The sequence below is a fragment of the Cervus elaphus genome, chromosome 20, assembly GCF_910594005.1.
Source record: "Cervus elaphus chromosome 20, mCerEla1.1, whole genome shotgun sequence".
Classification (NCBI taxonomy): Eukaryota; Metazoa; Chordata; class Mammalia; order Artiodactyla; family Cervidae; genus Cervus; species Cervus elaphus.
Window position 1 is genome coordinate 114,098,272 of NC_057834.1, and position 27,520 is coordinate 114,125,791.

Sequence of the window (27,520 nt, forward strand, 5' to 3'; positions counted from 1 at the left end):
CGTCTCTTGCGTCTCCTGCACCGGCAGGTGGATTTTTTACCACTGCACCGCCTGGGAAGTCCAGGGAGTATCCTCTATTCCTTCTCATTCTGTTCCTTGGCAAGGGACTCACTCAAGGAGCAACGCTGAGCTGTTGGAGAGGCAGAAGTCATTGCTTCTGGGTCCCAGTCATCTTCCCTGGATTTCCTAAGTACATCTGCTCTGTGGCAGGAAGACTAAGTCAGAATTCCCTGACTCCCCGGTTTAGGTGAGGGGCTCCTCTGAATCTCCACAGGCCCCAGACTTCTCCCTGATCACATGGAGTTGTCATGATCATTTTACTGGGGACCCATGTCTAAACTCCCTTCGGCCCACAGTGGGCCAGGCAGAGCACTGTAGCTGGGTTCACAGTGGAACCTGAGTGGGTTTGCTAGGAACAGCACTCATTTATCCTGTTAGGTTCCAAAATCCCTTTGATTATCCCTACTCCCACCTTTTTTTTTTTTAAACACCAAAAAGAGACTCCAGAAGACGATGGTGTATAGACATTTATTGGATGTTTATGGGGCTGGGTATAATGGATTGGGGACAGGAGCCTCCTCAGGGCTCCCTGGAAGGTCACCGGCGGTCACTGTAGCCATGAAGCAGTGCTGGAGGGGGAGTTTGGGATCCTTAGCCTGCTCCTCATTGCAGTCCAGCCATGAGTTCAGGAAGGGGTGACTCTGCCTGAGAGGGCTCACTCCTGGCACCTCCACCAAGTTGCCCATGTTTCCACCTTGGCAATCAGGGGGTACCTCATCAGGGTCTGGAAAACAGCAAGCCAAGGGCATGAGGCTTCCTTCTGTAAGCCCTTCCTTTCCATCAGGGTCATATTATACATGTTGGCTAGCTTCCCTGCGTGCTTACCTTGGACAGGGGTGGGCTCAGAGCCTTAAATGCATCATTCATTCAAACAAATACTCATTAATAATATACCACATTGTGAACTACGAGCTGTCAATGTTTCTCATGAACTTAAAGTTTAATGGAGGGGGCAGACAATAAACAATTGCTAGCAGATATGAAGACTTCACCTTCAACATAAACTCATAGGATAGGTACTATTAAAAACTCACTTGTTAGATGAAGATTCAGGCTGACTACACAGCTAGCGTGCAGGAAAGTGCAGGAATTTTAAAAATATATATTGTTCTTTGCTTTAAGGATAAATTTCATGACTCTCTTCACCTACTGCTTGATCCTCTCCTCCTTTTATACCTGGACTTGATAAGAAGCTCACTTGGCCATATTATTTCCCACTTCCCATTCATGACATTCTGCTGCAACCTACTTGGTTTCTGCCTGCAACATAACTTAAAACTTTTTGTCACTAAATCCCATAGTTACTTACAAATCATCATCTCCTTTGCCGTATTAGGAGCATTTGACACAATTAAGCACTCTTGCCTTTTTTGAATAAAAGATGTATCAAGTGTTCAAGCTAGAAATCAAGTGTATCAAGTGTTAACTCTCACACCTTCTCTCCCTACCCCTTTCCAAGGTCGAGGAATTCACTCCAGGTCCTGTTAATTCCACCATATCACTATCTGCTGTATCCACCCATTTTCTCCATCCTCAAGGCACCACACTAGATCAGGTTTTCATTTTCTTCTGCCCAGACCAAAAGACAGCCTTTGGATGGGCCATCTTCCAGAGAGATCTTTCTAAGGTTAAGGAGTCCATGTACTACTCTTTCTCAAAAGCATTCAATGTCTTCCCATGACCTGTGATACTTGAGGTGGCATTCAAGGTTCTTTAGGTATGGGCCCCAACCCTTCTCTAGCTTTTTCACTACTACTCTGCTCTGAAGAACTCAGCGCTTTACTACACCAAAATTTTATTGTTCCCTAAATGGGTCCATTCCTTCATATCTCTGAGTCTCTGCTTTTACTGTTTCTTCTGTCTGGAATGGCATTTTATACCTTCTTTATCTAGAAAATTCCTATGCTTTAAAACCCATTGATGGAAGAGACCAAGGATGAATGGTGCCTCTGAAAACAAGGAAAGAGGGAATTTCAAGAAGGAGGCTGTATGGGACACTGGAGTTGGCTACACAACATCCGTTCCACTCATTCCACCCTCTTTCCACCCAGCAATTCTGTTCAGTTGGGATTGACCCCATCTCAGCTCCAGCAGAGGGCCCTGACTGATAGGAGCCTATCAAGTAATCCTGTTCCTTTGCTACAGGGGTGGGCAATCAGTGCATAGCATCTCCCTGGATATAGTGATTGGGCACATGACCTGAGGTGGTCCAATCAGAGTCAGGCCTCCTCCTCCCCCAGGGGAGCAATGAAGAAAGAGAGCGCTCCTTCTTTCTTCCCGTGACTAGATGGGAACAAAAAGAACACAGTCCCAGGGACTTCTGGAAACCAACTTACGACCATGGAAAAAATCAGTCTGAGGAGAAAGCTAACACAAGAGGGCAGAGTTGTGAGAATCGCAGAGGATGGAGCCATAAGCCTGAGGATACTGAACTTCCACTTAAACCATTCCTAAAGTTCACCCTACTTTTGGACTTCTCATTTACAGAGCCAATACATTTTTTTGTTTGTTTTGAACTCTTTATTTTTGATAATTTAAGACTCACAAAAAGTTACAAAATAGTAGAGAATTCCATTGTACCCTTCACCTAGCTTTCCCCAATGATAATATCTTATATTAACCCTGGAGTAATTTCAAAACTAGGAGACTGACATTAGTATAGTACAACTGACTAAACTACAAACCCTATTCAATTTTACCCATTTTTTTATATGGACTTTTTTTGGGGTGTTTAGTACTGTGAAAGTTTATCACATGTATGCATATGTGCATGCATGCTAAGTTGCTTCAGTCATGTCCAACTCTTTGTGACCCTGTGGACTGTAGCCTGCCAGGCTTCTCTGTCCATGGGACTCTCCAGGCAAGATTACTGAAGTGGGTTGGTTGCCATGCCCTCCTCCAGGAGATGTTACTGACTCAACCATCAAACCCGCATCTTTTATGTCTCCTGAGTTGGCAGGCTGTTCTTCATCACTAGCGCCACCTGGGAAGCCCTATCATATGTACAGTTTTATATAATCACTGCCACAATCAAGACAAAGAACTGTCCCATCACCACAAAGAAAAATTTCCTCATGCTACCCCTTTAAGTCAGAACTTCCTCCTAAACCTAACTCTAGTAACCACTAACTCCTTCTCCATACATAACTTTGTCATTTATGAAATGTTATGCAGATGAATTATACAGTGTACAACCTTTTGAGATGGGCTTTTTTTACTCTATTTAATACCCTTGCAATCCATTCAAGCTGTTATGTGTATTGATAGTTCATTTGTTTTTATGGCTGCATATATTCCATTATATGGTTGGACCATTTGCCCACTAAAGAACCTTTGGGTTGTTTCTAGTTTTTGTCTGTTAAAAATAAAGCTGTTACAAGCAGTTGTGTATAGGTTTTTGTACAGACATACATTTTCATTTCTCTAGGATAATAATAATAGTATTGTTTTGAATGGTATAGTGGACTGAATGGTGACCCCCAAATATATCAGGTCCCAATTTCTGTAACCTGTAACTGTTAACTTCTATGGTTTTTGCAGATGTGATGAAATTAAGGATTTTGAGGTGAGATTATCCTCAATTATCTGGATGGGCCCTAAATGCCATCACAAGTGCCCTTATAGAAGAAAGGCAGAGGGAGATAGACACTCACAGATAGTGATGTAAAGACAGAGGTAGAGACTAGAGTGAACTACAAGCAAAGGAAGGCTGTAAGTCACCAGAAACTGGAACAGTCAAGGTACAGACTCTCGTGTGGAGTCATTGATTTCTGCCCAGCAAAACTGATTATGAATTTCCAGCCCTGAGACCTGTGAGAGAATACATATCTACTATATTAAGCCACCAAGTTTGTGGTAATCTGATACAGTGGTCACAGGAAACTAATACATATAGTGAGGATGATTAACTTTATGAAAACACTCTCTTCCAAAGTGGCTATATATCATTTTAATTCCCACCAAAAATGTGTAAGAGATCCAGTTGCTCTATCCTCCCTTGGAATTGTCAGTGTTTTTACTTTAATATCCTGATAGGCAAGAAGTGGTATCTCATTGTGGCTTTAATATGTGTTTCCTTAATGGCTAATGAAGATGAAACATATTCTCGTGTACTTATTTGCTATCTGTATCTCCTCTTCAGTAAAGTATCAGTTCAATTCTTATGCTCATTTTCTAACAACATTGTTTGTTTTCTTATTTTTTTTGTTTCTAATTTTAATTAATTTATTTTTGGCTGTGTTGGATCTTTGTTGCTGTGTGGGTTTTTCTCTATCTGTGATGAGCAGAGGCTACTTTCTAGTTATGGTACATGGGCTTCTCATTGCGGTGGTGCTTCTTGTGGAGCACAGGCTCTGGGGCACACAGGCTTCAGTGGCTGTCGCACGTGGGCTCAGCAGTTGTTTCCCAGGCTTCAGAGCGCAGGCTCAGTAGTTGTGATGTGCACGCTGTGTGCACACCTAGTTGCTCTGCTGCTTGTGGGATCTTCCTGGATCTGTGATCAAACCGGTCTCCTGAATTGGCAGACAAACAGATTCACTGAGCCACCAGAGAAGCCCTGTTTGTTTTCTTAATGTTGAGTTCAGGGGATTCTTTATATGTTCTGGGTAAAAGTCCTTTGTCAGATATGTGAATATTATTTCCCAGTTAAAGGCTCTTCTTTTCATCTTCTTAATAGAGTCTTTATCAGCACAAACATTTTGAATTTTTATCTAGATCAATGACTAACGTATGTTTTTGTGCTTTTGATGGCTTGTCTAAAAATTCTTTGCCTAGCCCCAGGTCATGAAGATCTTCTCCTGTTTTCTTCTAAAAGTTTTATAGTTGTATAGGTTACATTTTGGTCCATGATTTATTTTGGGTTAATTTTTATATAAAGTATGCTGCTGCTGCTAAGTCGCTTCAGTCGTGTCCGGCTCTGTGTGACCCCATAGATGGCAGCCCACCAGGCTCCCCTGTCCCTGGGATTCTCCAGGCAAGAACACTGGAGTGGGTTGCCATTTCCTTCTCCAATGCATGAAAGTGAGAAGTGAAAGTGAAGTCGCCCAGTTGTGTCCGACTCGTAGTGACCCCATGGACTGCAGCCTACCAGGCTCCTCCATCCACGGGATTTTCTAGGCAAGAGTACTGGAGTGGGTTGCCATTGCCTTCTCCGATATAAAGTATGAGGTTATGTAAAAGGTGTTTTTTTAACCTATGGATGTCTATTTGTTTCAACATTATATATTGAAAAGACTATTCTTACCCCACTGAATTGCCTTTATACCTTTGTCAAAAATCTTTTGGACATACATATGATGTGGGTCTATATCTTTGATAGGAACAAAGTAGATGATTAAATAGTTAATCTCACTAGGGGATTGTAAGTAGAAAATATATGAGAGACACCTATAAGTTAATGATCACTCAAGAAAGCAGGTTTGCTTAACCACAAAAATTACACGGTGGATTTAAAAAAATATGGGAGACCCCTATAAGTTAATGATTACTCAAGAAAGTGGGTTTCGTGGCTTAACCATGAAACCAAGCAGTCTTGCTTAGCAACAAAACCATGTAACAGAAGGACGAGACATGCCCCAAAACAATAAAACAATGGTGGCATGAGACGCACACCCTGCTCAGTGAGCTCAGTAAGTTAATGATCCCTAGGACATGCTCTCTGCACACATAAAAAACAGTCATTTGTAAACCTAAGCTTGACCATGTGCGGACAAAAAACTCCCCTGCCCAAAGGAGGAGAAGATGATGATGGAAGCATGACATCTACTCAAGAAAGATAAAGTTCTTCTCCCCCTCCCCACTCTTCCTTTGATTATAAAACTGTAGCCCAGTAGGTTCCTGGGGCGAGGCATTTCTCACCTGCTGGCTTGTAAACCTCACAAGCTTCCTAGTCTAGTAAATCCCTTCTTATCTATCATTTTGCCTCTTGCTGAATTCTTTTCTGCACTGAGGTATAAAAGACTATGGTACCAGGGCTCTTCAGAGCCCCTGAAATGACACTCAATCAGTTTTACCTTGATCTAGGTGTCTGTCCCTCCTCCAATACCAAACTGTCCTCATTATTGTTATTCTATAATGTCTTAAAATCAAGTAGGGTGATTTCCTCCAACTTTATCTCTTTCAATATTATTTTAGCTACTCTATTTCCTTTGTCTTTCCATATAAATTTCAGAATCAGTTTGTCTATATATACCAAAGAGCTGCTATGGTTTTTATCTTTATTATGTTGAGTCTTCCAATTCATGACATAATGTGTGTGTTATGTGTGTGTGTGTGTGTGTGTGTGTGTGTGTGTGAGTCGCTCAGTCGTGTCTGACTCTTTGCGACGCTGTGGACTGTAGCCCGCCAGGTTCCACTGTCCGTGGAATTCTCCAGGCAAGAATACTGCAGTGAGTTGCCATTTCCTCCTTCGTAGGGTCTTCCTGACCCAGGTATCAAACCTGTGTCTCCTGCATTGGCAGGCAGATTCTTTATCACGGAGCCACCAGGGAAGCCCATGACATAGTGTATCTCTCCATTTATTTAGGTCTTCTTTGATTTCCTTCACTAGCGTTTTGTAGCTTTTATTGCATTGATCCTATACATGTTTGTTAGCTTTATACCTCATTATTTCATTTTGTAGAGTGATTATAGATGATACTTTATTTTTTAAAGGTCTGTCTTTTTAGAAAATATTTATTTATTTGGCTGCACTGGGTCTTTGTTGCTGCACGCAGCCTTTCTCTAGCTGTGGCAAGTGAGAGCTCCTCTCTAGTTGCAGTGGGCAGGGTTCTCATCACTGTGGCGTCTCTTGTTGTGGAGCATAGGCTTTGGGAAACAGGCTCAGTAGCTGTGGCATTAGAGCTCCGTTGCCTCGAGGCATGTGGAAACTTCCCAGAGCAGCGATTGAACTCCTGTTGTCCCCTGCATTGGCAGGCAGATTCTTAACCAGTGGACCTCCAGGGAAGTCCCTATATTTAAAATTTTAATCTCTAGTTGTTTGTCGCTGATATGTATATAAATACAATTGATATTTGGTTCTGACCTTACATACTATGACCTTGCTAAGCGCACTTATTACGTTTAGGAGCTTGTTTAGTGTGTCTCTGTGTGTGTGTTTTGTAGATTCTTTGGGATTTTTTGGTATTTAAGCTTGCATTTTAAGGCATTCCATTTGGCACAAGGATTTAGTTCAATTTTCTATTCAATGCAAGAATCTCCTTCAGTGAATCCCACATTTAACCTTTTCCTGGTTACCTTCCAGGCTTGGGGGTGCTCTTTTTTTAAATGGAGAGTTACAAATTGATGAACCAAATATAGCCCTCATGTAACTTTGAGGGTGCACTTTATGAAAGAATTTCAGGTCTTAGTCTAAGAAAGACCTAGCTTTTTTCAATCAACATCTGCCTCCCTATGGCTTCTCCCACTGATTCAACTCTGTTCTCTGACATCTCATAAAATGTCTCTTCCTCAAGCCCCAGGACAGCCTTGCAGAGACCTGGGGTCCTGGGCTGTGTGTGAGCCCTGAGCCTACTTTGCTCAGGGCCAAATGTTCCCAGCTCTTCAGCCCAGACGCACATAATCTGGTTTTCAGACCAAGCTGGTCACTCACCTCTGATCACCTTCTGATTGATTGGTCAAGGTTCCTCTTAAATTGTGGGGTTCTGAGCTGCAGGCAGTCAGGAGTTGGGAGGAATCCTTGGGCTTTTAGGAGCTATAAAACCTTGGCTTAAATCCTCATCCTGATATTAAATTATTACACTACCTTGGGCTAACCCCGTCTCCTCTATGGATCTCAGTTACTATTCTATCAAATGGGGTAGAAAGTAGGGCTGGCCTCATTTTTCTATTTCTTTTCCCTTGAATTCCAAATTGTAAAGAATTCTGTCTCTTTAATGGACTGCCTTTATTAGGTACTAGCCTCCCCACTCCCCAAGACCATTTTCTATTAATCAAAGAGTTCTGATTAGCAGGAAAGAGCCCATGCTAATTACCCTCCTTGCTACTGCTGCCGCTAAGTCACTTCAGTCGTACCCTCCTTAGCCTAATACAATTCTAGCTCAAAACAAAGAAACTTGGTCCCAGTAAAACCTTTGAAATATTGGAAATTATTCAAGAATCCTCATTGCTATATTTGGGGACCCTTGAGTGATATATTTGGAACCCAAAGTTGTGAACCTGTGGAGTGGATGCTAAAATGTTACCTCTGAGATGTGATGGCCGATGTGTTCTATCAATTGGGGGTAAAGAAGTGTTAGGGGAAGCACACTGATTGAAACCGCCCACCCTGGCCAGGCACCATAGTAACCATTTGCATGAGTTGTTTTATGACAGGAGATCCTGATAAAGAATATGGAACTAGTAAGCCACCAGCAGCCAGAAGAGTTCGGGAAAGGTCGAGAGGAGACCTTGCCTGTCTGTCCACTTCCCAGAATCCCTCTTGCTAGCATCCACCTTGGCTGAGCGATGCGTGCGCCACCATGAAAGACTCTGAATTAGAATGATTGGCCAAAGCCACCCGGAAACTAATCCCATCACCATAAAACTCAAGACTGCGAGCCACGTGGCAGAGCAGTTCTCCTGGGTTCCCTCACCTACTGCTCTCCACCCAGGTGCCCTTTCCCGATAAAATCTCTTGCTTTGTCAGCATGTGTCTCCTCGGACAATTCATTTCCGAGTGTTAGACAAGAGCCCAGTTTCGGGCCCTGGAAGGGGTCCCCCTTCCTGCAACAGAAGGACCATCATTCTCTTGCTTCCAGACTCTATAATTCTGTTAACATGACCTGAGATTTCACGCATGATTTTTTTGGCAGATACATCAAAATGCAGGTTCACAATGAACTTGTGGGCCCAATATGCCTTTTTTTTCACATGATTCTCTTTCCCAGATGCCATGGATTCCCTCACATGAGTATCCCAGGGACTTCAAATCCACAACTCTTCAATCCACTTCCAGGGAAACCAGCAAAATAGGCAGTGGTCCAACTCTTGAGTACACTATTTCTGCCTCTTCCTCTGGCTGATATATAATGAAAGTTATTAAAGTCCCTCAGTGGTGCCTGAAGCCTGGGGCAGGAAGTTCCATCTTATAAAGGTGCTAGCCAAGAGGAGAGGAGGATGCCTAAAGGCACATATAAAAGAGTCAATTTTCAAGTTACAGTGAGAAGATTCATGTTTGGCTAAAATACGCTGGCACAATAATCTTATTCGATTCTTCTAACAATTCTCTGAGGTGAGTGTTATTATTTCATGTTATAGACAAATACAGACAGAGAAGGTTACCATTGACACAGCTATTAGTACTGGATCCAGGATACACTTTCAGTTCTACTTGATTCCAAAGCTTGGGCTCTTTCCACAGAACAAGTCTACCCTTAGTATAGGTTAGGAACTCTGCTAGGTGCGGGGGACACAAAGGCACTTAAGACACGATTCCTATCTTTGACATATCAACAGTCTGAGGCGACTAACAAGTAAAAATCTAAATGCCTAACAATAATAAAAATGAGGGTTACTCATTTTTAAAAGCCACCATGTATCAGAAACCGAGCTCCAATGAAAGCATCATCTCTAGTTTTATTGCTTTCTTAGTGGGTATTATTGTACACATTTTACAGAGTAAATTAAGGTCCAGGGAGAAGTGATTTGCCTAAGGCCACACAGTGAGAGTAACAAAGCCAGAATCAGTGCCAGGTTCTCTGACATCCCAGCAGGGTTGTGCCTTCCCATCTTTTTTCAGGGACGTTTTGGCCAGTCCGCCCATTGCCTGGGGTCTTAGCCTATGGTGACCAGCAGGAAAGGAGTTCTCAGATTTTCTCCCTGATTGGAGATGAGTCAAGACTGACTCATCTCTGAGGTTGTTTGGGTCATATGTATCCCCTCCCCAAGTGTGGTTAAGTAAAAAGCAGTGGGCTCTGAGGAAGTGGAACACTCCCTGGAAGGTCAGAGGGCCTGCTATAGGAAAAGATCTTTGGCCCTGGAGGCAAAGTCTTGGCCAGTTGTCTGGGTGACCTTGGGCATATCACTGTCACTTTGGGCCTCAGCAACCCATTGATAAACTGAGAACATCCGGCTCGATTCCCAGGAGCCCTAAGAGTTAGAGGGACTTCCCAGGTGGTGCTAGTGGTAAAGATTTCACCTGCCAATGCGAGAGACCCAGGAGACCTGGGTACGGGTTCAAGACCTGGGTCAAGAACATCCTCTCGAGTAGGACATGGCAACCCACTCCAGGATTCTTGCCTGGGGAATTCCATGGACAGAGGAGCCTGGCGGGCTACAGTCCATAGGGCGGCAAAGAGTCAGACACGACTGAGCATCAGAGCCACAAGCCAGTTAATGCCAAATAATTCTCTGAGGTGGTTGTTAACTGTATTCACACCAGCAATGAATGAGAGAGGTGAGAGATGAGTTTGTGAAAAAGACTGGTTAATGATATCCCCACCAACATTTTTCAGAGGAGGATGAGTCTCCCCACCTCCCATTTTTAATCTCTTATTAAAGGTACCTAGGTTAGAATACTTACCTCACTCACCCCATCTGTAAAATAGAGTTGATAATAACCTAAAGTAGTTGAACAGGTTAAATGGGATAATGTGTTTAAAGTCCTTGGCAAAAAATAAATAAATAAATAAAGTCCTTGGCATAGTGCCTAGCACAAAAGTAGGTGCTTGGTCAGTCTCTGATCAAGCTAGTTCCTCACAAAGTACAAGAATGAGAAAGCTATGGTCTTCACTGTATCCCAAGTTTGAGGGATGGGTGGGATGGGGTTGATGGGACAGTAGAGAATACCTGCGCAGCAAAAGGAGCCTATTTTCAGAAACTGTTCTATTTTCACTCTGCTCTTGTCAAGGAACTCCCCACCCCACCCTTGCCCCCAGGCTCAGAGATCAGGACCCAAGGTACAGTGTGTAATGATTGTGGGTTTTAGAGTAGGGAAATTGGAGTTGACATCCCAGCATCACAAGCCCACTGGCTGTGTAGACTTGGGCCAATTCCCTTCCCTTGGCTGAGCCTTGATTTCCTCTCCTGTAAAATGGGGCTACCAATCTCTCTATGGGCTTCCCAGGTGGCGCTAGTGGTAAAGAACCTGTCTGCAAATGCAAGAGACAGAAGAGACTGGATTCAGTCTCTGGGTTGGGAAGATCCCCTGGAGGAGGGCATGGCAAGCCACTCCAGTATTCTTGCCTGGAAAATCCCATGTCGGACAGAGGAGCCTGGTGGGCTACAGCTCATAGGGTAGCACAGAGTTGGACATGATTGAAGCAACTTAGCACACTCGCATGCACACGTAATCTCTCTACAGGTCCTACCGTAGAAGTAGACAAAAACAGATGAAAGTCTGTGTAAGGGGGAAAGCTCTGATGAGTGTAAGGTAGTGGCCTGTAAATGTTGATGCTGGGTTTGATCAACCCAAATGTTGGGCTGATGCTGTGGGTTCAGAGGAAGGAGAGGACAGCACTTCATGAAGAAGAAAGGAAGGAACTAAGAGCTGAGTTTGGGCAAAAGACAGAGAGAGCTGAAAGCTGTTATTTAATAAACAGGAAATGCATTTTCCATTTTAAAAATAAGAAGCAAAACGCAAGAACACAGCTGTATCAAACCCTGGTGATTGAATAATCAAAAAATCCAGCCGGTGGTTGAGCAGTGAAAAGCAGGAGGGTAGTCTTCATTCACAGGACCGCCAGGTGAACTGTGTTCCATTGATTTAGAAAGGCCGCAGGTGATAGGGTGGGGAGACATGAGGGGGGCAGGGCATAAGCACCCTACAAACCCGGCTTGGTGAGGTAGAAAGAACAGGACTTTGGAGGAAAAAAAACACACATATTTGAATTACAACTCTGCAATTTACAAACTGTGACCCCGTGGGCAAGTCATCTGACCTCTTTGAAACATGGTTTTCACATCTGTAAGATGGGCGATAATACCTACCTCACTGGGGTAGTTTGGAAAATTAGACAAGATAGTGCACGTAAAGTTTCAAACAGTGTCTGGCATCAAGTAGGGACTTCCCTTCCTCAGCACAGGGATAAGGAGAAGGAAGGTGGAGATGGAGTTGGCTCTATCATTCACTCACTAGGTATGTGGGCCTTAGTCTCCACATCTGTGAAATAGATTTTCATAAGATCTATACACCACCTGGTTATTATGAGGAGCAAATGAAATTGTCTATTTAGAATTAATGCATTCCTTTTAACGACAGTATTATTTTTCATTCCTCCTATGTTGATGGACATTTAGTTTATTTCCAGTGTGACAAATTGTCATGGTAGCCATCTTTACAAGTCCTCTTCTAGTGCAACTGTGTCTCTAAGGCAGATAATTAGAAGCGGAATCACTAATAGGCTATATACATTTTCAGTTTAAATGGATAGTGCCAAAATGCTCTACAAGTGGTTTTGCCAATTTATCTTTATCAATGGTATACGAGATTACCCATTCCTCCATGCAACTGTCTCACTATCATTGTGATCCATTTTTTATTTTTGCCAATGTAATTGACTTTTAAATCATTTTTTGAAAAGGTATATCATTCTTAAATTGCATTCTCCTGATTATTAGTAAGGTAGAGCATCTTTTCATGTGTGTTGGGCATATGTATTTTTTTTGTGGATTATGTTTTTCTCATGTGTTTAAAGGTGCACTTATATATCCTAGATGTCAATCTTGTCTCTATTTTATATACAGTTGATTCCCATTATTTACTGTGCATGCACGCTCAGTCATTAAGTCGTGTCCAAGTGTTTGTGACCCCATGGACTGTAGCCTGTGAGGCTCCTCTGTCCATGGATTTTCCAGGCATGAATACTATAGAGGGTTGCCATTTCCTTCTCCAGGGGATGTTCCCAACCCAGGGATCAAACCCGCATTTCCTGCTTGGCAGGCAGATTCTTTACCACTGAGCCACGAGGAAAGGGAAAGTGAAAGTTGCTCAGTCGTGTCCAACTCTTTGCGACCCCATGGACTATACAGTCCATGGAATTCTCCAGGCCAGAATTCTGGAGTGGGTGGCCGTTCCCTTCTCCAGGGGATCTTCCCAACCCAAGAATTGAACCCAGGTCTCCGGCATTGCGGGCAGATTCTCTACCAGTTGAGCCACCAGGGAAGCCCATTATTCACTGTTATTTTGTTCTATTAAGTTACCATTAACACTGAATTAGCAAATACTGAATCATTGCTCCTTCAGTTCAGTTCAGTTCAGTTCAGTCCAGTCCAGTCACTCAGTTGTGTCCGATTCTTTGCGACCCCATGAATCGCAGCATGCCAGGCATCCCTGTCCATCACCAACTCCCAGAGTTTACTCAAACTCATATCCATCGAGTCGGTGATGCCATCCAACCATCTCATCTTCTATCGTCCCCTTCTCCTCCTGCCCGCAATCCCTTCCAGCATCAGGGTCTTTTCCAATGAGTCAACTCTTTGCATCAGGTGGCCAAAGTATTGGAGTTTCAGCTTCAGCATCAGTCCTTCCAATGAACACCCAGGACTGATCTCCTTTAGGATGGACTGGTTGGATCTCCTTGCAGTCCAAGGAACTCTCAAGAGTCTTCTCCAACACCACAGTTCAAAAGCATAAATTTTTCGGTGCTTAGCTTTCTTCACAGTTCAACTCTCACATCCATACATGACCACTGGAAAAACCATAGCCTTGACTAAACGGACCTTTGTTGTCAAAGTAATGTCTCTGCTTTTTAATATGCTGCCTAGGTTGGTCATCACTTTCCTTCCAAGGAGTAAGCATCTTTTAATTTATGGCTGCAATCACCATCTGCAGTGATTTTGGAGCCCAAAAAAATAAAGTCTGACAGTGTTTCCACTGTTTCCCCATCTATTTGCCATGAAGTGATGGGACCAGATGCCATGATCTTAGTTTCCTGAATGTTGAGCTTTAAGCCAACTTTTTCACTCTCTTTCACTTTCATCAAGAGGCTTTTTAGTTTCTCTACACTTTCTGCCATAAGGGTGGTTTAGGGAAATACAAATTTAGGTTCCTGTGAGCCTCTGGTCACATTTTTGTCAACTAATCAATATATTAACTTTGCTTTGTGTATGTTTCTGCTTAAAGATACCTTATTTAATATATATTACTAATTGATAACATTTAACTCATGGCCAACAGCACTATAACTCCTGTCTGAACAAAGTGTATCAAACACATGTATTTTTCCATAAGGCACATGACAGCCTTTTTATGTTGAGGAATACTAGATAGCACTTCAATGTTATACTTGGGTGCCATTTTCAACAGCGAAATTGCCAATAAAAGCACAAAAATGCAAAAATGTGACACTAAATATACCATGAAAAGGACACTTGTTGATAGTATGAGAGCTGAAATAAAAAGGCACGCTTGGCCTTGTGCAGCCTCAGTGTGACAGGGCAACTCAAAGCTTTTGCTGCTCTGTGCACATCCACGTCTGCAGATGACCTCAGAAAACTGAAAGTATTGATTTTTGTGGTTACAAATTAATTCTAGCAAGTAGGCAAATTCACCAATATGGAATCCGCAAATAATGAGGGTTGACGGTGTGTCTGTATTGACAATATCTTTGCAGTCCACCACTTGTTTTTTTAACTTTATACAGTCTCTTTTGTGTTATTTGCATTAGTTGGAGGCAAATTTGCTAATATTTCTCTTATTTTAAAAATTAAATATTTTATTCATGTTACTATATTTTAATTAGTCTCTTTCTGGAGTCTTTTTCTATTCTAAGGTTTCTCAACATCAATACTATTGACATTCTAGGTCAGATAACCCTTTTTTTGTTTTGTTTTGACCTTGTTATGCAGCCTGTGGGACCTTCCTTAACCAGAGATAGAATCTGTGCCCCCTGTCCTGGAAGCGCAGAGTCTTAACTGCTGAACCACCAGGGAAGTTCTGGGTCAGATAACTCTATCGTAGGGTACTGTCCTCTATATTGGAGAAGGCAATGGCACCCCACACCAGTACTCTTGCCTGGAAAATCCCATGGACGGAGGAGCCTGGTAGCCTGCAGTCCATGGGGTCGCTAAGAGTCGGGCATGACTGAGCGACTTCACTTTCACTTTTCACTTTCATGCATTGGAGACGGAAATGGCAACCCACTCCAGTGTTCTTGCCTGGAGAATCCCAGGGACAGAGGAGCCTGGTGGGCTGCCGTCTATGGGGTCGCACAGAGTCAGACATGACTAAAGCGACTCAGCAGCAGCTGCAGCAGTCCTCTATATTGTAGGATGTTTAGTAATATCTTCTTGTAACAAATATAGAGTTATTTTGATTATCATTGAGCACATGAAGAGTTTGTGATAGAAATGTTCATATCATGAACCTCCTGCAAAATGTGCTGGTGCTTCTTAATATTCCAGAAACACACGTGAGGCAAATATTCTAAACATCATTTCCAAATATCTCCCCTCTGAAAAGGTGCTAGCTTGCTGAATACAAGGAAATCACGCGGCCCCTTTCTTACCTGTAGTCTGTAAGTTTAAGCCTGGGTCCAGCTTTGTGTGGGGTTTTGAGCTGATGAACAGGTAACAAAGCACAGAGGCAGTGACAATGAAGGCCAGGAGGACCACTGCTGCTATGGACAGGCCCACAAGAGCACCAATGCTGGGGACAGAAAACCACAAGGGAGCAGAGTGTCAGGAAAGGACTTGGAAGGCAGCCTGTTACAGGAGAAACACTGTAGGTGTTACAGGAATCAGCCAGCCTTAACTTTCATTCTGGCTCTACTTCCCTTAGACAGACTTTCGGGGCCTAAGCCTGGGAAAGAGCACCAGCTATGTGGCAAGTCCTCACCACATACATAACTTGACATGGCTCAGCGCCACCATGTAGTTGAGAATTTGTGTTCCCTTTCTTCTCCTCTCCTTTCCTCAACTTGCTGCCACCCCAAGAAGCTAGAGATGATCTTTTTCAATAATTATTTTTATTTGTGTATAGTTCATTTGGCTGCTCCAGGTCTTAGTTATGGCATGTGAACTCTTAACTGTGGCATGAGGGATCTGGTTCCCCAACCAAGGAGCAAACCTGGGCCCCCTGCATTGGGAGAGCAGAGTCTTAGCCACTGGACCACCAGAGAAGTCCCTAAAGATGATCTTAAAGAGCCCTCCCCATTTCTTACAAATCAAGACACATAGCAAGCCTCAATTTATTTTTTTTATTTTTTATTTTTTTTGCAAGCCTCAATTTAATATCAACTGTTCTTCCACACTCAAGGTAATTTCTGACCCAGTCTCTAGTGGGTCATCATGTCAGTGTGGACTCCACATCTAGAACCCCTTTTCTGCTTCTGGTCCCTCACCCCTCAACCTCAATGCCTCTGCCCCAAGTCAGGCCCTGGTCATCTGGTCTCCAGACTACTACCTTCTGGCTTGTTCAGGGAGCCACTGTCTTTCTGTTTCACATGATCCCTCCCATCATCTCCCCACATCAGAATTTTACCCGTCCTTGAAGGCCCGTCTCAATGTCTCCTCCTCAATGCTTTCCTTGGTCCCCTTTCTCTTTCTTTTCTTCTCTTCTCCCAGGCCAGGCCTACCCAGCCAGGATACCTTACTCAGGGTCATTAGCACTTTCCACTTGGTCAGGGAGTCCAGTGTGGTAGGGAAAGAGCTTTGAAACTCTCACAGACCCACCTGGTAAATTTAGGACCCAGATCTGTAACTAACTTGATATGACATCTTGATTAAATTATTAAGTCTGTTGAGTCTCAGCTTCTTTGCCTAAAAAGTGAGAATGATCAAAACATAGCACCTCTCAGGTGGTAGTGAGAATGAATATCTATAATATTCTTGACACATAGTAGTTCAACATATTCCTTATGTGTTCTTTGTAGGCATACTGAGACCACGTTTAACTGGCTCTGTTCTCCCCTTGTACAAGCCCTAGCACATAGTGCGCACTTAGCAGTGAGTATTGAGTGCCTAATTTGTGTCAGACATTGTGGGATGTTCTCCCAGTGGTAGGACCAGGCTTGGCTGTGTGCCCCTTCTGCCCACAACTCCTTCTGCAGCTTTTCTGCCTTCCCTAGCCCAACCCTGACCCCAGCCTCAGATTCCTGCCTTTGCCATTTCTGCTGGATTTCACTCCCAGCTAGCTGATGGCTATCTTCCACTAAACAGAAACACCTTAGAGCTTTGGAGAGTCTGCTTCCCCAGGGCTAAATAAATTATTGGCTATCTCTACATTGGAATAGTATAGAACCATTAAAAACATGTTTTCAAATAAAATTTCATATCAAGGATAAATTCTGATGAGTTAACATGAAGTGAAAAAGGAAGGACCCACTACTAAATACATAGTGTAGCCCTAACTTAAATACATGAATATAACATGTACACATATAACATAACAAGGTGAGGTTAGATGGAAATACACTAAACGCTAATGGGCTGTCTCTGGGTATAGCACAGACTGTTGATGTCCTGTCCGTGTCCCACTGGATCTTACAATTCTGGAATATTCTGGCCAGGGTTTCAATGCCAGCATATGTATCTCTTTGCCTGAAAGTTTTCTTGGGCCCAGAAGAATCTCTGCACACTGAACAGGTCAAAAGTATAGGAAAATGGATGCCTCCCCTCTCCCGCCAGCATATAGCCAATGACTAAAAGAAACTGATATGTTTCCTGGCCCTCAGGTGGGATGACTCTGAGATGCATGTTCTAACTACAGTGGCTGGCACAGGATAGCAGCTTAAATGCTGGCGGCCCTTGGTGGTGACTTGCTTGGTAGCACACCATCATTAGCTCCTTTCCTTTCTCATCTCACTTCCCCACCCTGTACCAGTATTTTCTAGGCTCATAGGTCATGTAAATTGCTTGCCTTAAAATCCTTTGTTTCCCAGTCTTCTAGGGAACCCAAGCTAAGACACTGGGGATCTCCCATGATTGCTTTTTTTTCTGTTCCTCCTGTCCTTTCTATTTTTTTCCCACACTGAGCATGTAGTACTTTCTAGTTCTTTAGTACTAGTTTAATACTTTTTAGTTTAATATTTTAATTAAATATTATTTCCTTTTTTAAGATCTACTCACTGTTTATAAGGCTGTTATCTGTGGCTCAGATCATGAACTCCTTATTGCCAAATTCCGACTTCAGTTGAAGAAAGTAGAGAAAACCACTAAACTATTCATGTATGACCTAAATCAAATCTCTTACAACTATACAGTGGAAGTGACAAATAGATTCAAGGGATTAGATCTGAAAGACAGAATGCCTGAAGAACTATGAATGGAGGTTCGTGACATTGTACAGGGGGCAGTGATTAAGACTATCCCCCCCTCCCGCCCCGCCAAAAAAAAAAAAAAAATACCATCCCCAAGAAAAAGAATGTAAAAAGGCAAAATGGCTGTCTGAGGAGGCCTTACAAACAGCTATGAAAAGAAGAGAAGCAAAAGGCAAAGGAGAAAAGGAAAGATATACTCATTTGAATGCAGAGCTCCAAAGAATAGCAAGGAGAGATAAGAAAGCCTTCCTCAGTCATCAATGCAAAGAAATAGAGGAAAACAATAGAATGGGAAAGACTGGAGATCTTAGAAAATTAGATATCAAGGGAACATTTCATGCAAAGATGGGCACAATAAAGGACAGAAATGGTATGGACATAACAGAAGCAGAAGATATTAAGAAGAGGTGGCAAGAATACACAGAAGAACTGTACAAAAAAGATCTTCACGACTCAGATAATCATGATGTTGTGATCACTCACCTAAAGCCAGACATCCTGGAACGCGAAGTCAAGTGGGCCTTAGGAAGCGTCACTACAAACAAAGCTAGTGAAGGTGATGGAATTCCAGTTGAGCTATTGCAAATCCTAAAAGATGATGCTGTGAAAGTGCTACACTCAATATGTCAGCAAATTTGGAAAACTCAGCAGTGGCCACAGGACTGGAAAAGGTCTGTTTTCATTCCAATCCCAAAGAAAGACAATGCCAAAGAATGCTCAAACTACCACACAATTGCACTCATTTCACATGCTAGCAAAGTAATGCTCAAAATTCTCCAAGCCAGGCTTCAACAGTATATGAACTGTGAACTTCCAGACATTCAAGCTGGATTTAGAAAAGGCAGAGAAACCAGAGATCAAACTGCCAACATCTGTTGGATCATCAAAAAAGCAAAAGAGTTCCAGAAAAACATCTATTTCTGCTTTATTGACTATGCTAAACCCTTTGACTGTGTGGATCACAACAAACTGTAGAAAATTCTTAAAGAGATGGGAATACCAGGCCACCTTACCTGCTTCCTGAGAAATCTGTATACAGGTCAGGAAGCAACAGTTAGAACTGGACATGGAACAACAGACTGGTTCCAAATTGGGAAAGGAGTACGTCAAGGCTGTATATTGTCACCCTGCTTATTTAACCACTATGCAGAGTACATCATGAGAAATGCTGGACTGGATGAAGCACAAGCTGGAATCAAGATTCCCGAGAGAACTATTAATAACCTCAAATATGCAGATGACACCATCCTTATGGCAGAAAGTGAAGAACTAAAGAGCCTCTTGATGGAAGTGAAAGAGAAGAGTGAAAAAGTTGGCTTAAAATTCAACACTCAGAAAACTAAGATCATGGCATCTGGTCCCATCCTTCATGGCAAATAGATGGGGAAACAATGGAAACAGTGACAGACTTTATTTTTTGGAGCTCCAAAATCATTGCAGATGGTGACTGCAGCTATGAAATTAAAAGACGCTTGTTCCTTGGAAGAAAAGCTATGACAAACCTAGACAGCTTATTAAAAAGCAGAGACATCACTTTGCCAACAAAGGTCCATATAGTCAAAGCTATGGTTTTTCCAGTAGTCATGTATGGATGTAAGAGTTGGACTATAAAGAAAGCTGAGCACCAAAGAATTGATGCTTTTGAACTGTGGTGTTGGAGAAGACTCTTGAGAGTCCCTTGGACTGCAAGGGGATCCAACCAGTCCATCCTAAAGGAGATCAGTCCTGAATATTCATTGGAAGGACTGATGCTGAAGCTCCAATACTTTGGCCACCGGATATGAAGAACTGACCCATTTGAAAAGACCCCGATGCTGGGAAAGATTGAAGGTGGGAGAAGGGGATAACAGAGGAGGAGATGGTTGGATGGCATCACTGACTCAATGGACATGAGTGTGAGTAAACTCTGGGAGCTGGTGATAGACACAGGGAGGCCTGGTGTGCTGCAGTCCCTGGGGTCACAAAGAATCAAACATGACTGAACGACTAAACTGACTGACTGACTGATCTGGAAGATTTGTGCTCAAGTTGGGACCACGCCCTTTACAAGGGACATCTATGGGTACCTGGCTGGAAAAGCCTCTAAAAGTAGGATCCTTTGAGGACTGGGCGAGAGAGTTGGGGGGATGCATTCCAGATCAGCAGACAGTAGGCGCTGCACTGAACGTCTTCCTGGGGACAGGGGAACCAGCTTCAAGGACAGAGCTGGGAACAACAAGGGAGGGTCCAAGCGGGCAAAATCTGTCCTTAGTATAAGATGAACTCCAGGGAATTCCCTGGTGGTCTAATGGTGAGGATTCTGGGCTTTTGCTGCCATTGCCTGGGTTCAATACCTGGTCAGGAAAGGAGATCTCACATACCATATGATGTGACCAAAAAAAAAAAAAATTCAAAAAATGAACTTCAAATGATCAGAGTTGTCCCATGGTGAATGTACTGCCTCAAGAGGTGGTGAGTTTTTTTATTATCAGACAGGTTTGCACAAGACCTGGATGAATCCACCTTTCAATGAAGTTAAAGATTCTTGCTGATAGTGGGGAACTGGACTGAAGAGCCACTAGCCTTCCAGAATTTCACAGACCTATGACTCTGAAAGATAGGTAACCCACTGTGACTTCTGGGAAAGAACTGAAGGGGTGAGTTAACATTTGTTAAGGTTTTTGAGTCAGACAGTTTTAAGTTTGAATCCTGGCTCTCTCACATATAAGCTGAAAACTCCTTCACCTTTTGATCTTCATTTTCCTTCATTCATAAAAGTCACTATCTCACCAGGTGCCATACAGATTAAATGAGATAATGTACCTACAGTGCCTGACCGCCAGTTCTGCCCTTCAGCACGGCTGCAGCCCTTGGGCTCACATCTTGATCAAAAACAGAAACTACTGATAACGGGTGTTTAGAAAGACCAGACATGTGATAACACCAGCTGCTTCTCCACAGGGAGTCTTCATTTCCTGAGACATGCTTTCAAAGACAGCAATTCTCCTCTAGCACTATCCAAGGAAACAGTGTTTACTTGCAAATTTTTTAAAGGCCAGTTTTCATGAAAAGGGCCAAAGGGAGTCCAGAGCAAAACAAGGTCTCCACCCTGCAATGGTGGGGCTCAACAGGAACATGCCAGAGGCATTATTTCAGGGTCTGGAGTACACCGATCACCTAAATGTCCTGAGGACCCCAGTTTCTCTTCTCCACTTTGAAACTGTCTGTGATGTTTATGAACCAAGTTCTATCCAAGCCTAGGGGGCTTCCCTTGTGGATCAGTGGTAAAAGAATCCACCTGCAGTGTAGGAGCCGCAGAAAACATGGGTTCGATCCCTGAGTTGGGAAGATCCCCTAGAGAAAGGCATGGCAACCCACTCCAGTATTCTTACCTGGAGAATCCCACGGACAGAGGAGCCTGGCGGGCTACAGTCCATAGAGTCACAAAGAGTCAGAAACGACTGAAGAGACTTAACATGCACACAGGAAAAGTCAGCCCTGCAGGCTGAACCTTGGGGTCATAAACTCTGAAGCACACTGATACGCAACATGACCTCATAGCTCACTTCATGCAACCCTCTACCTCACTGTCTGAGCCACTAAAGCACTGAATGCCTCAGGAGGGTCCAGGGCAAGGAGAGGAACCACAAGGGGTGTATGGGGAAGCGGGTGGTAGGAGTGGAATGGGATTCTGATTGGGTGCTGAGGGGTTTACTCATTTCTGTATCCCCAAGTGCCACAACAGTGCCCAGAAGACTGCAGAGGGTCAGCCAGTGACTTTTCAAGTGATCTGAGTAGAGCAGGTTATGAGAGTCATTTAGACTTAGACATTTGTGGAGCAAGTCAAGCCAGGCCTTGGGACCAGACAGGCCTGAGTTCTCATCCTAGTTCTGACACTTCCTCTCACTGAGGTAATCTAAGATAGTAACTTGGCCTCTTACAAGTTTTCTCATCTGTAAAATGGAGAGAAGATGTGCCAGGGCTGTGAATATATAAATGCAACTAGCCCTAAAATGGTGTGAAGTAATGTTCTTTTACCACTGGACACATCCAAAACTGAGCATTGTTTCCACTTTGGTCCAGCTCTCTTTCTGGAGCTATTTCTCCACTCTTCCCCAGTAGCATATTGGACACCTACTGACCTGGGGGGCTCATCTTCTGCTGTCATATCTTTTTGCCTTTTCATACTGTTCATGGGGTTCTCCAGGAAAGAATGCTGCTGGAGTGGTTTGCCATACTTTCCTTCAGTGGACCACATTTTGTCAGAACTGTCCATCATGACCCGTCCGGTTTATGGATGTCAATGTGGTTGTGTCTGATGGTGAAAGTAAAGTTCAGTGCTGTAAAGAACAATATTGCATAGGAACCTGGAATGTTAGGTCCATGAATCAAAGTAATTTGATGTGGTCAAACAGGAGATGGCAAGAGTGAATATTGACATTTTAGTAATCAGTGAACTAAAATGGATGGAAATGGATGAATTTAATTCAGATGACCATTAAAATCTACTACTGTGGCAAGAATCTCTTAGAGGAAATGGAGTATTTCTCATAGTCAACAAAAGAATCTTATATGAAGTACTTGGGTGCAATCTCAAAAATGACAGAATGACTTCGGTTTGTTTTCAAGGCAAACCATTCAACACCACAGTAATCCAAGTCTATGTTCCAACCACTGATGTCGAAAAAGCTGAACAGTTCTATGAAGACCTACAAGACCTTCTAGAACTAACACACAAAAAAATGTCCTATTCATCATAGGGATTGGAATGCAAAAGTAGGAAGCCAATAGATACCTGGAGTAACAGGCAAGTTTGGCCTTGGAGAACAAAAATAAAGCAGGGCAAAGGCTAACAGAGTATTGTCAAGAGAACACACTGGTCATAGCAAACACCCTCTTCCAACAACACAAGAGACAACTCTGCATATGGACATCACCAGATAGTCAATAATGAAATCAGACTGATTATATTCTTTGTAGTCAAAGACGGAGAGGCTCTAGACAGTCAGCAAAACAAGACCTGGAGCTGACCATGGCTCAGATCATCAGATTCTTATGGCAAATTTCAGGCATAAATTGAATAAAATAAGGAAAACTACTAGGCCATTCAGGTATGACCTAAATCAAATCCCTTATGATTATACAGTAGAGGAAATGAATAAATTCAAGGCATTAGATCTGGTAGACAGAGTGCCTGAAGACCTATGGACGGAGGTTCATAACACCGTACAGGAGGCAATGACCAAAACCATCCCCAAGAAAAAGAAATGCAAGAAGGCAAAGTGGTTATCTGAGGAGGCCTTACAATAGCTGAGAAAAGAAGAGAAGCAAAAGGCAAAGGAGAAAGGTAAAGATATACCCAACTAAACGCATAGTTCCAGAGAATAGCAAGGAGAGATAAGAAAGCCTTCTTATGTGAATAATGAAAAGAAAGAGAGGAAAACAATAGAATGGGAAAGACTAGTGATTTCTTCAAGAAAACTGGAGAAAGGGAACGTTTCATGCAAAGATGGGCACAATAGAGCACAGAAATGGCAAGGACTTAACAGAAGCAGAAGAGATTAAGAAGAGGTGGCAAGAATACACAGAAGAAGTATATAGAAAAGGTCTTAATGACCAGGATAACCACAATGGTGTGATCACTCACCTAGAGCCAGACATCCTGGAATGTGAAGTCAAGTGGGCCTTAGGAAGCATCACTACGAACAAAGCTAGTGGAGGTGATGGAATTCAAGATGAGATATTTAAAATCCTAAAAGATGATGCTGTGAAAGTGCTACACTCAATATGTCAGCAAATTTGGAAAACTCAGCAGTGGCCACAGGACTGGAAAAGGTCAATTTTCATTCCAATCTCAAAGAAGGGCAATGCCAAAAAATGTTCAAACTACCATACAATTGTGCTCATTTCACTTGCTAGCAAGGTAATGCTCAAAATCTTTCAAGCTAGGCTTTAGCAGTACATGAACCGAGAACTTCCAGATGTAAAAGCTGGATTTAGGAAAGGCAGAGGAACCAGAGATCAAATTGCCAACATCCACTGGATCATAGAGAAAGCAAGAGAATTCCAGAAAAACATCTGCTTCATTGATGACACTGAAGCCTTTGACTGTGTGGATCAAAACAAACTGTGGAAAATTCTTAAAGAGGTGGGAGTAACAGACCACTGTCTTTTGAGAAACCTGTATGTGGGTCAAGAAGCAACAGAACTGGACATGGAACAACAGACTGGTTCCAAATTGGGAAAGGAGTACCTCAGTATATCGTCACCCTGCTTATTTAACTTATATGCAGAGCACATCATGAGAAATGCCAGGCTGGATGAATCACAAGCTGGAATCAAGATCGCTAGAAGAAATATCAATAATCTGAGATATGACACCACCCTAATGGCAGAAAGTGAGAGAAACTAAAGAGCCTTCTGATGAGGGTGAAAGAGGGGAGCGGAAAACCTGACTTAAAACTCAACATTGAAAAATCTAAGATCATGGCATCTGGTCCCTTCACTTTATGGCAACCAGTTGGGGAAAAAGTGGAAACACTGACAGATTTTATTTTCTTAGGCTCCAAAATCACTGCAGATGGTGACTGTAGCCATGAAATTAAAAGACGCTTGTTCTTTGGAAGGAAAGCTATGACAAACCTAGACAGCATATTAAAAAAGAGACATCACTTTGCTAAGGTCCATATAGTCAAAGCTATGGTTTTTCCAGTAGTCATGTATGGATGTGAGAGTTGGACTATAAAGAAGGCTGAGTGCCAAAGAATTGATGCTTTTGAACTGTGGTGTTGGAGAAGACACTTGAGAGTTCTTGGACAGCAAGGAAATCAAACCTGTCAATCCTAGAGGAAATCAACCCTGAATATTCATTTGAAGGACTGATGCTGAAGCTGAAGCTCCAATACTTTGGCCACCTGATGTGAAGAGCCAGCTCATTGGAAAAGACACTGATGCTGGGAAAGACTGAGGGCAGGAGGTGGTGCCCTCCTCCTGGTGACAGAAGGGGGTGACAGAGGATGAGATGGTTGGATGGCATCCTCAACTCAGTGGACCTGAGGGAGACAGTAAAGGACACACTCAGGGAGATAGGGAAGGACAGGAAAGCCTGGCATGTTGTAGTCCATGAGGTTGCAAAGAGTTGGACATGACTTCGCAACTGAACGGTGCCTAGCATAGAACCTGGCACAAAGAAAAAGCTATAATGAACGAACGAAAATATGGATGCATGGAGAATATATGAATATTATTCTGCAGGCGACAGCAGCCAAATGTGCAGGATTTGAAAACCTGGCCATCTGAAAATCCTTTGAAATTATAAACCGAGCTGTCTAGAAAAAGCAATGATATCTGTAATTGTTAGTGGCATATGCCAAGCTGATTTTACCTTTATCTTGATCTCATTTGGCCCTTGCCCTAGGCAGCATCATCATCCCCATCTGATAAATGAAAAGACAGTGGCTCAGAGAGGGTTTGAGGCAGGCTGTCCTTTCCCACCCAGAGGGTATGCAGCCTCCAGTCACATACCTCCAGGGACAGGAAGATCAGTGTCTACAGAGATGGCCCACCCCATTTTTGCTGATGCCTGTATTCCCAAGCAGACTCAGGACCAGGTCCTGTTTTCTGGGTGAGGCCTTTGGAGACCCAGAGAGACTGAGACCTATTGATCTATTGCCCTCTCAGCTCCACCATTAGGTTCCAGGAATGTCAGCACTGGCTTTATCATCTCCTTCTCTGAACAAGTGAGGAGACTGGGGTCCTGTGGGTGGGAGTTCACTGCAAATACACTGATCTGGCTTCTGCTGTGGCATTATGTCATTGTTTAATGATGAACTTGAAGGCTACTCTGATTCTCTGGTCATCTGCCTTCTCTCAGAACTCACCACAGGACCTGGCATGCTAAGTTCACAGGAAAGGGTGGCTGAAAGAATGACTAAATATGAGCGGGAACTAAAAGACTGAGGTTGGGCTGAGACTTGGGCTGAGTTGGGGAATAGCGTCTGATGAGGTATTAAGGCTTGTAAGTGAGGTCAAGATAATGTTTGGCGTCAGGGTGGGGAAGGAGAGCTAAGGTGGAGTTTCAGGGAGGATGAAGGAGGAGATGAGGGCTCCTGATAGAGTAAGGGCTTGGATCAGTACTGGGGAGTGGGTAAGGTCAGGGATGAGGCTGGTGATGATATCAGGAAGGGGACCCTGCTGGGCACACAGTTAAAGGAGGAGTTAGCCTGTGAATGCTGCAGGATGGGAGTTTGCTGTTAGGGTGGGGGTTGTTATGTAATTTGGGTTGAGGGTGGTGGATGATGACATTTGGAGTGGGGATGAAATGAAGCTTTTGCAGGGTGGAGTTGGGGTAAGGTTCAAGGATGGCTCTGAATAACATTTGAGTTAAAATGGGGGGATGGAGCAGAGAAGGGGCTGCAGGGGAGATCTGGGTTGGTGAGAGCCTGAGGGGGTAAAGGCGGGGTGGGGGGTCGGTGCTGACATTGGGGTGCCACTTGGATGAGGATTGCGGGTTTAGCACGCGGTTGGGCCGAAGATGGAGCAAGGGGGCTAGGCCGGGAGCGGGGTTCTAGGTGGGGTAGGGCCAGGGCCGGTACCTGAGCCACCACATGTAGCTGTGCTCGTAGGGGAAGAAGCTGTGCGGGTCGTCGCAGCAGTACTTGTGGTCGCGGAAGCCGCAGCAGAAGACGGCGGCCGCGTCGCCCCCCGGTCGCGGGCAGCTGAAGCCACGCACCACCTCCTGCTCCGCGCTCACGTAGCTCGTGCAGGCGCCGCTCATCGCGACCCGCGCGCGGCCAGCCGCCACCCCGGGCCCCCAGACGGCCTGACGGACTGACGGACGGAGACAGCAATGAGCCCGAGAAAGAGACACACAGAGAGCACAGATAAACAGAGAGACAGAGACTGACACAGAGACGGAGAGGCCCACAGATGGGCGCAGACGGAGCGGTGAGAGACCTAGAGTCCCCGAGGGTCTGGAGAGGATCGAGAGAGGCAATCGGGTGCGCGGAGAGGTCTTGCCTAGAGGCGGGGGACGGAGGAGGGAGAGGCAGGAAGGAAGGAGGAGGGCCGAGGAGCGGTGGGAGTGGAGCGGGGCGGGAAGGCGGGCGGGGGATCGCGCCCAAGCGCGGGGCCGGGGGCGACTCGCGGAGACGGGACGAGAGAGCCGCCGCTGGTCTCTGCCCGCGGCTCCCACCGGCCCCACTCCGTTCCCGGTGAACGCACTTAGGCGCTGGGTGCTCAGAGAGACAGCCCTTGTCCAGGGTGGCAAAGCGGGAATCGAAGTCACCGGCTTGGATTCCACACCTGTG

General features: G+C 44.0%; 1 protein-coding gene across 2 annotated transcripts; it reads right to left on the bottom strand.

Moving 5' to 3' along the window:
* Positions 1-515: 515 nt before the first annotated feature.
* On the bottom strand, positions 516-27,520 carry SHISAL2A (shisa like 2A). 2 transcript variants are annotated; one of them, XM_043878474.1, is made up of 4 exons: positions 27,119-27,234; positions 26,807-27,041; positions 15,483-15,622; positions 516-784 (listed from the first exon to the last, which is right to left on the bottom strand). In XM_043878474.1, exons 2-4 carry the CDS (start codon positions 26,986-26,988, stop codon positions 540-542), a joined length of 567 nt encoding a protein of 188 aa, XP_043734409.1. In that variant the 5' UTR covers positions 26,989-27,041; positions 27,119-27,234; the 3' UTR covers positions 516-539. The 2 variants fall into 2 exon arrangements, with proteins under 2 accessions (XP_043734409.1, XP_043734410.1); XM_043878475.1 differs by having other exon boundaries at positions 26,807-27,520.